The sequence below is a fragment of the Tiliqua scincoides genome, chromosome 3, assembly GCF_035046505.1.
Source record: "Tiliqua scincoides isolate rTilSci1 chromosome 3, rTilSci1.hap2, whole genome shotgun sequence".
NCBI classification, from domain to species: domain Eukaryota; kingdom Metazoa; phylum Chordata; class Lepidosauria; order Squamata; family Scincidae; genus Tiliqua; species Tiliqua scincoides.
In genome coordinates, this window is record NC_089823.1 from 130,326,481 (window position 1) to 130,339,408 (window position 12,928).

A 12,928-nucleotide genomic window follows, 5' to 3' on the forward strand; every position below is an offset into this window, starting at 1 on the left:
ATCCTTTCCCGTATGCTTCCTACTCACTCCCAGTTGAAAAGAGTTTGTGAAGGATGATTTTGAGTTTAAAAAAAGGAACAGAACAGCAAGCATTACATTCTTTTCTCTACATTCTTTTCTTCTGCTTGGATGCTGCCCATCTAAGGTGACTATGGGTTAAAAAAATATGCTGAGAAAAGAATCCTGCAACTCCACATAACATGCAAGTCTGAGTCAGAGATCCTGAGTCAGAGTCACAATTCCCTATTCATTATTTTATTCTGCACACTGCAATTGTTGCATACGGACAAGACAATGGAAGCTGATTTAGTTAAAGAGGTCTGTTTTGGATCTCTTTGTCTCTGTTGCGTTGGGACCAACACAACAGCATTACCAAAGCAAAGCCTCAGTTCTTCCTAACATTTAAGAACATAAGAACAGCCCCACTGGATCAGGCCATAGGCCCATCTAATTCAGCTTCCTGTATCTCACAGCAGCCCCATCAAATGCCCCAGGGAGCACACCTGATAACAAGAGACCTGCATTCTGGTGCCCTCCCTTGCACTGGCATTCTGACATAGCCCATTTCTAAAATCAGGAGGTTGCACATACACATCATGGCTTGTAACCCATAATGGATTTTTCCTCCAGAAATTTTTCCAATCCCCTTTTAAAGGCATCCAGGCCAGCCCCACTGGATCAGGCCATAGGCCCATCTAGTCCAGCTTCCTGTATCTCACAGCGGCCCACCAAATGCCCCAGGGAGCACACCAGATAACCTCATCCTGGTGCCCGCCCTTGCATCTGGCCTTCTGACATAGCCCATTTCTAAAATCAGGAGGTTACGCATACACATCATGGCTGGTACCCCGTAATAGATTTTTCCTCCAGAAACTTGTCCAATCCCCTTTTAAAGGCATCCAGGCCAGATACCGTCACCACCTCCTGTGGCAAGGGGTTCCACAGACTAACCATACGCTGAGTAAAGAAATATTTTCCTTTGTCTGTCCTAACTCTCCCAACACTCAATTTTAGTGGATGTCCCCTGGTTCTGGTGTTATGTGAGAGTGTAAAGAGCATCTCTCTATCCACTTTATCCTTCTCATGCATAACTCTGTATGTCTCAATCATGTCCCCCCTCAGGTGCCTCTTTTCTAGGCTGAAGAGGCCCAAACGCTGTAGCCTTTCCTCATAAGGAAGGTGCCCCAGCCCAGCAATCATCTTAGTTGCCCTCTTTTGCACCTTTTCCATTTCCACTATATCCTTTGTGAGATGTGGCGACCAGAACTGGACACAATACTCCAGGTGCGGACTTACCATAGATTTGTACAACGGCATTATAATATTAGCCGTTTTGTTCTCAATACCTTTTCTAATGATCTCAAGCATAGAACTGGCCTTCTTTACTGCCGCCGCACATTGGGTCGACACTTTCATCAACCTGTCCACCACCACCCCAAGATCTCTCTCCTGATCAGTCACAGATAGCTCAGAACCCATTAGCCTATATGTGAAGTTTTGATTTTTTGCCCCTGTGTGCATGACTTTACACTTACTTACATTGAAACGCATCTGCCATTTTGCTGCCCATTCGGTCAGTTTGAAGAGATCCTTCTGGAGCTCCTCACAATCACATCTGGCCTTCACCACTCAGAAAAGTTTGGTGTTGTCTGCAAACTTAGCCACCTCACTGCTCAACCCTATCTCCAGGTCATTTATGAAGAGGTTTATTTCTTTATTTCTTTCATCATTTCATTTATTTTATTTATTTATTTTATTTCATTTCTTTCATTTATTTATTTCTTTCATCAGTGATGGATGCACAGTCACTCTCTCTCCCAGCCACAGATATTACTGTCTCCCGTAATATCTTATCTCCTTCTTTGTACTGGAACAATTATACCTACTTCAAACAAAGGAGATGAAAAGAGAGTGGAAAGCACTGGTAAATGATAATACAGCCACGGTATTTCCATTTCAGTTGATGCAGTATGAAATGGTTCGGAAATGGTCAGTTCCTTTGAGCCTAACCTTAAACAGATGTTCCTAGCAATAATTTATGATAAAGCAATAGTACTGGAAAAGCTATTGACTGGAACAGGAACTCCCATAGAGATGCTACAGAAATTTGGTGGGTTCTATTTCCAACACAGATTCACTAGTGGGGACAATTACCCCAAACATGACCTTCTGTCATATTCTAAACAATTCATTCTATATCAGCATGGAAATTATTGAGCAACTAGATGCATGAACATTTGTGTAAACCAGCCAAGGGTGTATGAATGGTCTGCCATCCCATTCTGTCAAAAGCAAAGGACATATTCATATTTGAAAGCGCTGAATAGGATCCACTGAATGAATGCATATATCTGCAGCATCCAGAAGCAAAGATTTCTAAGATATGCTGTGGAGCTTCCATGGATTTCTTAGATTGTGCAGGTGGGGTGGAGGAAGTGGGCCAGTTTTTGTATGACCTCAAACTGGAATTATCCTTCACTCTACTATAATCCTTAGCAGCCATGATATGTTTGTGACTTTTAACTAGTATGTATTCTAGAAAGTTTGAATCAGAATATTTCAAATTTGAAATTACAACTTTGAAACACTTGGATCTCAATCTCTGAAGTCCTGTTAAGAGTCTATTAAGGCTCTCCAGTTAAGAGTCTGCTTGTGGGAAAGCTAAACCTTTGGCAACAAAAATCTGGATGGGCCTGAAATTAGTACTTCCAAAATGACAATGAATTCAGGGTTTCAGTAATTGGAAATTTCTAAAAGTTTAAACTTGACAATTATAAGTACATAGGATTCACTCAATTCTAGCCCAAAGTTCATTTGAACAGGCAGACACAATGAGTTCTCTGTACCTCTCACCAGTTGCTTCCATTACAAGGGAGGGAACAAAGATTTTTACCACCTTGGCACTGTGCCACCTTAAAACCTCACCAAGGCGGTCACCCCCTGGATCATCTGATCAGGTTGTCTCTCTAAGCGCTGACACTCACTTATTTGAATGCAGGGACTAGTGGCTTTAAAGCAATATACATCATGGGCCAGCCTTCCTCTCCTCAGCTACACATGAAAAAGATTAAGGAGTTCATGACAAATTTTGACTGTTGCTGGGAAGGGAACTGTGGCTATTAGAAAAGGGTAAGTGAGAATCTGCCTGGCACCTGGCAGCTTGATACGACTGGGAATGGTGAAGGAATGCACCAGAAGTACTATGACCCCTTTGCAGTATCCAGCCATAAAATTAATATCCATAAAAGTTGAAGATTCCATGTTAGCTCATCAGCTGCCTATGATTTTTGTTTCCAAATTTAAAACACATTCTTCACCACAACAACACATCTCCCCCCCCCCGCCCCACTGTGTGTACATTACAGAAATATGGAACAGAGAGCCACAACTGCTCATGGAATGCACACCCAATGGAAAGAAAGCCAAGCAACCAGCCCGCAGGAATGAGAAAAGAAGCATCTGTGTTGAAAGGGGTACTCTGACTGATGTTGTTATCTATTGCAGCTAATATATGAGTTCTTTAAAGCATTTGCCTCACGTACGTTTCACAGATGACGGCTAAGTTCAGTTTACCACCCACAAGACCTTTCTGAATGCACTTGGTGTTGGTAGGTGAGTCTAGCGATATGCAGACAGTCATATGTTCCCCTCTGAAACTCACAACATCCCTTACTAAGCAGGCTGCTATGCCAGGGAAGAGGAGACACGGCAAAAACTGTGGGCAAATACTGGCAGCACTTAGTTAGCGAAGCTAAAGGAAAGAATGGCAAGAATGCCTCTAATAAACCCTTGGCTGAGCTTCTGTTCTATGTGAAGGCACAACCACAAGTTCCATTCCAGAAATATGCTGTACTGTCCTGAGTCATACATGGTTGACGCCAATGGCATGCGTGTGTGCGGGGAGCTATTAAACCATGCTTTGAACATGCAAATATTCTGTTCCTGCTTGCCAGTGGTGGACCTGGAGGGGGGCAAATGCCCCAAGCACTGAATCCACGTGGCGCTTCAGACCATGCGGGGAGGCTTCTGATGCAATCTTAAGCAGTACTTCTGGTTTCCCAGAAGGACTGTTTAAGAATGCGGGGAAGCTTAAGGATGCTTTCTCAGTTGGCCCTGGTGTCACGCAAGGCTCCACAACACTGGGTAAGCGGGGAGGTGGACCTTTGCCTCAGGGCATGGTGAGGGACAGCTCCTTTACTGCTGCTTGCAACAATCTTGCGAGGCAGCTTGTGAAACTATTCCCATGTTACAGATGGGCAACTAAAACTGAGAGACAGCAACTTCTCCAAAGTACTCAACACGTCATCAGTGAGGCTTAAATGGGAACCAAAGCCAAGTATTAGGGGGTCCAAAGCCAACTGGATCTTCACTGGGTCACCCCAACAATTAAATAAATTAAATAAACCATACAAAAAGATTTTTAGGAGTCTCAACTCTATTTGGGCCAAACTACAAACAGGTGGGACTTTGATATCCACCGATTTGACTCACCACTGATACCGAGGACCACCTTTAAGTGTCTTGCATCAAAGAAAAAAGCACCAAAATCCAATTTCCTACCTTTGTGCTGTTAAATAATTTTAATTTCATTCCACTAGATTCCATTATTCATCCCATCTAATGACGGAATGTGATATAGTGTCTATAAAAATGCATTCTGGGATGACAATAGAGGAGCAAGAAACCTGGATCCTCTTTAAAGCTATTTTTCCTTTGGTTTGGTATCCACTTTTTTTTTTTTTTTAAATCCAGTGAGGGTTCAGGAACAGAACTCCAGTGGATAATGAGGCACAACCTGTATTAATGTATAATGGCTCAATCCTACCCAACTTTCCAGCACCGATGCAGCTGCAATGCAACCCTGATTCAATAATAATAATAATAATACTGGTATTTATATACTCCCTTTCTGGTCATCGGATTACTCCTCTGACTTTATTCAAGGTGGTTCACATAGGCAAGCTATCTCTAAACCCCCAAGGGGATTTTTTACAATAACAAAAAGGTTCTATTTTTCAAGAACCACACAACATTTCAGATGGATCTTTCACAGTCTGGTATCACTTCTGGCCCCCAGTTGCCTCCCACGCTGGCTGACAAGCAGCTCCTTCATCTCTCACTTGAAGGGCAGCCAAGATGCTTCTTCGCTCACACCAAAGAGCAAGAGTGGACAGCTCAGCTTGTCAGCTGCTTTAAGGTCTCACCATTCACAGAACTGCCAGTGGCCTTGAACCGGCGACCTTCAGATGTTGTCTTCGGGTTAATGGAGGCTCTACCCTCTAGACCAGACCTCCTCCCCTCCTCCTCCTTGATGTAAGGGAACAAATGGTCCCTTACCTTGTGGAGGCTTCCATTACTGCCCCCCCCCCCACACTGCAGGATGCAGTACATGTTCTGTTGGCACAGCTGCATTGGCTCCAGAAAGTTGCATAGGATTGGACCCTAAGTTTGTTATATATATGCTGGTTTTTCCTCAAATCCTGCCACAGTTCATATTCAGATTGTGCCTGCCCATGTGGCTGCTATTTGCACCTTTAAATCTCCCAGTGCAGTCAGGAAAATGCAGCCATGGCAATTCACATACATTTGCTCCCTGGTTTTCCCTTCTCCCACATCTGCTATGATAAGGCACACCTGGAGACCTGCTTGGCACAGCAGCTGAGAGACAGAGGTGGTCAGCTGGACTTGAGATCCACAGCCACATTCTCTCCCACTGCACAGGGAAATGTTAAGGCACACACATCTGGTTTTCCTGATAAAAAGTGGCAATGTTTTGAAGCCTGGATAAAAAGGTAAGATGGGCTCCCCCAGCCAAGACACTTGAAGGGTTAAGCACCTTTCCCAAGAGCTCACGTAAAAGATCTCAGCTCACCTGTCAAAGAGAGGCTTCTCCCCACAGTCAAAGGAATTCTGCAGGTCTTTCACCAGGTTGGCTTGTCCAGGCATGCGGAAGAGTCCTTCCTCAGTGAGGCCACGCTGGCGAATAAAATCAACACACTGCTCCACCAGAAGTGGAGCCTGGTGCTGCCCATACTTCTTTTCGTATTGGACTGTGTCTTCCAAACGTTGCCCAAAGACACCTGCCAATGGGAGAAGCCAAAGCATTATCTTCGATTACCCACAATCTAGAGGTGGGAAGAACTCTGCAGTGGGAGAAGGGGAAGTGAATCATGCAGCATTAAATAGAGGGAGATGTTGCAGGTGAATCCACTTTGGCCCTGGAACATCCTACATGTTGTTTAGGGCACCAGCATCACTTGGTGTGGGTACACAATGCTTTTAGAGGAATAATGGCAGAGCCACAGATTGCATGTACCTCCGCCTCCCAACCTAATCCCACCACAGCAGTCTGATACAAAAGAAACAGCTGTGGCACTGAAGAGTGCCTCTTTCCTAATATCTTCGTTAAACATCTGTCTAGCCAGTTTTCTTTTAGGTGCAAAATTTGTCACACTTCACATGTTGCGGAGATGGCTCTCCTAATAAATCAAAGCCACTGAAGTAGCTGAATCACTGACTGTGCTCCAGGAGGAAGAGAAAAGAAGATCTTGCAGGAGGTTGCCTGTGGAATCAGAGAGAAGACTTCATTGACACAGGCCCCAATTCTATCCCTCACCATCCGCACTGACGCGACCCACCAAAAAGGTACACATTGCAACCTGCGGTGGACAATATTTTTGTAAAAATATTTTGTACTTACCTTCTGGTAGGCTGCCTAATCACCAGTGGGTCTTCTATGACATATGGTAAAACCTATTTTGGTATGTCCAGGGAGGCAGGGAGGTTTAGAAAGGAGGGGATAAGATCTGGCATGCTCCATTGCTGTCACAAACATTTGCTTAACAAGAGTCCGCTTGCTAAACTTTCTGGTCCCATTACGCAGAGTATGGCAAAAAGAGACAGCCACAAAAAAGCCTGAATACTAATCATCACTCAAACCTGACTGGCTCTTGCATTGACATTGGGTCAATAGGCAGCCTGCTCTGCTTCCTTGAGAGCATATGCATATGCATACTTCCCTATGCATACATTTTACCAACATTTCACCATGCATTTCACCAACAGTGCAGATCACCATAAAGCAAATATGGCAGCCCTAGAAGGTCAGGACGATTGCACTGCATATCCAAGAGCTCAAACATTGAGCATGGAAAAGTCTGATGCAACGTGGCTTATTATCCAACAGTCAGGGATAGGAAGTTGGGACCGCGGCAAGACTTGAGTCACAAGTCTCTGCCCCCTGCAACTCGACTGGTGCATGAGTCTTAATGGGTGTCCTTTGCTGACTTGCCCCCACCCCCAAAATTCCCGAGGCATTTTGACTCGAGTCAGTGTCATTTGGGGCAGTCACGCCAGGATCAGGCATGCCACGGCACAGATCAAAATTGACTGGGAGAGGTCCAAGCTCGGCAAGGTGGGGGGGACGGGATGGACAACGTGAGGGGTCAGAAATGGCAAACGAGAGAAGGGTCGGGTGGCAGCAGCTGGGAGGCTTACAGTAAGAGTACGACCCAATCCCTTGCAGCTCTACTCAGAAGTAGTCCAATTGTCTGTCATTCAGTGAGGCAGCGTTTTCCTCCCAGGTAAAAATGGCCAGAGCTGTGAGGAACTGCTTCCTGGCTTCCCCGTCTCCTTTCCCCCCCTCCAGTCAATCCTAAAGCAAGAACTCCCTTGGGCCCCTCTTTCTGCCCTCCCTTATCCAGAGAGAGAAAAAAAGATGACCCATCCTTCGTCCAACCATCACCAGTTCCATCAGAGACAGACAAGAGATCCTGCTCCTGCCTCCCTCCCTGCCTCTTGCTTGATGCAAAATATTAACCCCTCCTTGCCTCCTGGGTGGAACTTTCCTGCTGCTGCTCACCCAGTCTGAATTATGGACCCATCAGGTGTTTCACTCACTGAAAAAAGTAATCAAGCACACCCAGACACAGACTCGAGTCTGCACATGTGGAGACTCATTTCCGAGTCAGTGGCTCAAACCTGAGTTAGCACCCAAGTTGGTGACACGCCTTACTTGAGCGTACATGAGTCAGCGAAAAACACTTTTTTTGTGACTCAGACTCAAGTCCCCTGACTCGAGTTCCCATCCCTGCAAACAGTCAACTCTTTTGCTTGACCTTCCTGCATTACAGAACCAGGTGTTTAATTTAAAGAGGCAATAAAAATGCCTTGCTGAGCTGTCATCCCTACCCTCTGTGAGATCCAACAGGTTGCAGGCTTCCAAGCTAACACAGCTGGAGAAGGGGTGTCTAAACAAATGGCCTCTCATTTAAACAAGCAGAGAAGCCAAGCCGGAAATGACTCTGGCTGGTGGATGGGGAGAGAGGTTTTTGTCTCCAAGTACTATTAGCTATTTACGAAGTGCTAGCTAGCAGAAGACAGTCTGAACACATTGCGGTTGTGAAGCATTTGGAGCACTTCACAATTCCTTGATGCAATCCTAGCCTTAGAGACAAGAAGTGAACATCTTGAAAAGGTAAAATACTTTCATTGGGTCTAATCTGCCCAGGTGGTAGAAAGCAGTCCCTTCAAGATCTTTTCTGATTCACGTTACCTTTTCCATATAAAGACACTACAAGATTCTTGGGCTTCAGGGCATGTGCAATAGTATCTGAAGAACAAATGAGATGGACCTTGGAGACAATGTATGTGCATTCACGGAAACAAAGTCAACTACAATCTGCCTTGCTACACATGGGGGAGCCTACAGAACTCAGGACAACCCATTCCTCCTTTCATCAAAGCATGCTTTTGGTTGAGGCAAATTCTCCTATGCATGCACTTATGAAGCCTGTTAACTTGACAAATGAACCAGCCCTGCTAGATCAGGCTAAAGAACTACCCAGTCCAGCATCCTATTTCCTACAGTGGCCCTGCAGTTTGCCTCCGGGCAGCTGTGATAAATGGGGACCCTTCACCTGAATAGAAAGGTTTGAGCAATGTGGTTGCTGACTTGGATGAGTCAGCTTGGGGAAAATTTCCATTTTGACTTGACCACAGAAGTGTCTGGCCTTAGCCTAAGTGAAACAAAGGGCCTGGTTTCAATACCATGAGCTCCTCTGTAAATTCACCTATTAATGTGTCTACTGGGCTAGCCCATTATCTACCTGGCTATGCCAAGGGGATATTCACGGGGCGGACTCTAGCTTGCTCCCCTTTGGAGTAGCCAGTCAGTCAGAAGGGTGTCACCCTGAGCCTCCAGAATTCTAATTCTTGAAATATCAAGCCTTTCTGATCGTTTTGGTAGTCTTCTTCTGCATTATTCCTGCTCTTCAATATACTTTTTGAGATATGGTGACCAGCACTGTACACAGTATATTTAAAACGTGACTGCCTGCACCAAAGATGTGAATAAAAGCATTTTTATCAACAGTTTTATTTTCAATTCTTTTTTTAAGGACCTTTAGTATGGATTCACCTTTTTAATTTTTTTACAGCTGCCACACATACAGCTGCTCAGATATTTTCACTGAGCTATCTATCACAACCCCAAAATCTCTATACACAAAAGCAGGGAACAGGCTCTCATCTCTCTCTTTCGCTCATGTGCTCGTGTTTACATGTGGCCACTTTAATAAGTGTGTTGCAGGTTACAGTCAAGCACAGCTGTACTAGTGAAGACTAGTGAAGACATAGAAACACAATCACACAAGGATCCTTACTCACTGGAAACAAGCACCTCTAGTTATCCACATTGTGTGAAACTAGGGTGTTGTACACAATGCCTCAGCATTGTAATAGAATGCCTACCTTGTTTTGGTGAAGTATGAAATAAGCCTATTTTATTCTGACTTTATATACTTTACTTAAGGACTTTAACAGAAGTTCTCTGTTAAAGTGAGAATAGAAGTTCTCACTCCCGAATCGGCCTTTTCAGCCACACTAGACGCTGTTCCAGAACCACCTTTCAGAGCGCGATACCATAGTCTTTCGAGACTGAAGGTTGCCAACTACTAACAGAATATCTAGATATTCTATACAATTCCTAGCATCTTGGGGGCACAGTATGATATATGCTTATTTCATCATGACTTTATATACTTTACCTTGGGATTTTAATACAATGCCTAGGTATTCTATATAGAATATCTACCATGCTTTTGGCAAAGTATTCTATACAATACCTTAGTTTCATACTATGCTGGTAATGAACTCGGTAACCTACAGAATACCTAGGAAATGGGTGCAGATGATTTTATTTTATACATTGTCTTCAAGTTTGAAGCATGCTATAGAATACCTAGGCATTCTATACAATACCTTAGTTATAATGCTGGTAACATATACACACAGACAGTATTGACACTCTCAACCTTACAATCTGATGGAATAAGGCCTACACTGGTGGTAGGACAGCAAATAGATTAGTAAAATCAATTTGATTAATCAGGCTTGGGGAGACTATAAAATTCACCCACAGTCAACGGCAGAATCTGTGAAAGAAGAGGCAATTCCTATACCTCCCCTTGCCCCATGGCGATCTTTCATTTCTGATCTTGAGTTGCACAAAAGAGACCCCAAAACCTCCAGGACAAGAGTTTTCAGTCACACAAGCCAAGGCAAGCTTTTTCAGCGCCCATCTTTCATCCCTGGGAAGGCTGAAGTTCTAAGCTTGTACCTGATCGTGCAATCATTTGTTCTCCGGGAAATGACTGAAGCTGTCTGGTAAGTCCTCCCCAATTCTTACCTCTGGTTGCGGCACAGCAGCCAGGCACATAGCAGGCACTCAGCCTCCAGCAGAAGCTTGGCAACGTGACAGAGCAGGAGCGACAGAGGAGGAAGGTCCTGACTCCAGGCATCAGACACATTCTGAGCCTGAGCACCGTCTGTTGTCCACAAGGCCTCTGCCGAAGCACAGAGCCCAGCACTCCCCTCGCGGCAGATAATCACAGCAGCACATCTGGCCTCAACCCCACAACTTGCTCGGCATTAATTATGACTTGTGCTGAAAGCATTTGAAATATCCAATGAAAGTGTGGAGCTCGCCAGCTCCCACCGCAACAACAAGGGAGGCAGGCAGGTAGGGTCTTGCCCACTCTTCATACTCCTCCCAACTGCAGCCAAGGTAAACAGCAACTCAGTCTAGGTCGCAAGTTTTAACAAAGGCCTACCCCATGGGCTATGTAAGATACTCAGGTTCTAATTGCTTATCAGATCCATTCCGGATAGCTGCCAGCACATAGAAGCAATTGCTGTTTGCTTCATGCCATGCTCTCTGCCCTTTACAGAGACAAACATCTAGGCTTCCTGAGTGGCACTTCCTGCTAGATATCAGTTTACTGCCAACTATGTGTGAGTAGTCCTGATCAAAGGAAAGACAAATCACCTGAAAGTGTCTCTGAGGTCTTGGGGGATCAGAGATAGCAGCAGGCCCAATGCCCTTAGCACTTATCAGAGAGATCTCAGTAGGACAGGAAATACTATAGATTGAAGATCCTTCACTAAGTACAAGAAGTCTGGCTGAATGAAACACATTAGGATCTACCAAGCACATATTCTGGGAGAACTGGGAGAAATTTGGCTAGCTATTCATATAGCTTCCAAACCTAAGATGCAGGGGAGATCCACACAAGCAACTGTAACTAAATGAGACTATAATCATATACACTCTTTTCAGGGAGCAAATCCCTTTGAACACAATGGGACTTACTTCTGAGTAAACCTGAATAGGATTGCACGGTGAATGTATTACTGCAACTATTTGCACAGGTGAACAAGCAAACAGAATTTACACTGAAGAGCACCTTGCCAGTTCAGCTGCATGAGTGGCTATAGAACGCATATCAAAACTCATCCAGCAGTGCATTTAGTTCTCCTTGATATTTTATACTGACAAAATATAAGATAAAATTTACATCAGACACAAGTTAATAGAAGCCAAATTGGATGGTCACTAGTTGGAGGGCACATCACCTCTAGTAAGCTGGCTGAAGATCATTTTCGTCCATTAAAAAAATCTTCACTAATTACAGTATTCTCCGGCTAATTGAAGGTAACTGCAACATTTACCAAAACATATAAAACCATTGGTGGCTGTGTCGGTCTAGGACTGACAAACCAAAGTAGAACAATACTTTAGCTGGGCTAAGTAACAGCAAGCCTCCAAGTTCTCTAGAACTCACAGTCAGGCTAGCAAGGGGTGGGGAAAGAAGGGGAATTTGGAAGTACCCCAATGGTCTGCAGTTTCTGGAATGGTAGGACCTCTTGGCACCAATGAAAGCTTTTTTCTAGATAACCACAGGAAGGCCCCACTGCCGCCCACCCACCCAAGGCCATGATAAGGGGGAACACCCCCTCTACTTTCCCCACAGAGATAATGGCCTATGGGAACCCCAATCTGGCTGCTAGTCACTAAAGAAAACGAAGCCCATCAGGGCTAATGATGCTTTCAACCTCACACATAGTATCAAAGCACCAGGGCATACTGATGAAAAGTGATAAGGATGGTGGGACAGATGATTCCATTAAAATACAAAGAGAAGATTCTTCTCCATGTAATAAACTGGTGAAAAACATATGATAGAAAGCTTACTTTAATTTCGTAGGATATGCACATACACACACAACTATCAAAACATGTTAGAACAAGTATCCGGAGGTAATTTTGCTACTATTCATTTTCAGGTAGGATCAAAAGATAGACTGATAAAACAGGTGATTTGATCCTACAAACCGACTGCGGTGAATGAGACTTATCTGATTTTAAGGTTGTCATCCTATGTGTATTAATTAATCTAATTGAAATCTATGAGATTAAAGGCCAAAACAGACATGCATTCAATGCGTACACAAGGTGTGCTTCCAAACAGAAGCGCCTTCTTTCATTCAAAATAAGTTGTGCTGGGGAGGGAGCTGGGTTAGAACCAGGGTGGATGAGGAGGAGAAGGTGCATTCTTTCCCCATGTGCCCATTTTCATGCAGAAAATCA

The 12,928-nt window shown here is 44.3% G+C and overlaps 1 protein-coding gene across 3 annotated transcripts in view; it reads right to left on the reverse strand.

Moving 5' to 3' along the window:
- Positions 1–12,928, reverse strand: part of ARHGAP22 (Rho GTPase activating protein 22) — a 44,631-nt gene that overhangs the window by 11,533 nt on the left and 20,170 nt on the right. For all 3 annotated transcript variants that reach the window (XM_066620899.1, XM_066620898.1, XM_066620900.1), the window contains one exon: positions 5,873–6,080. In XM_066620899.1, the coding sequence (XP_066476996.1) occupies positions 5,873–6,080 (208 nt within the window). The remainder of the gene's footprint in view (positions 1–5,872; positions 6,081–12,928) is intronic.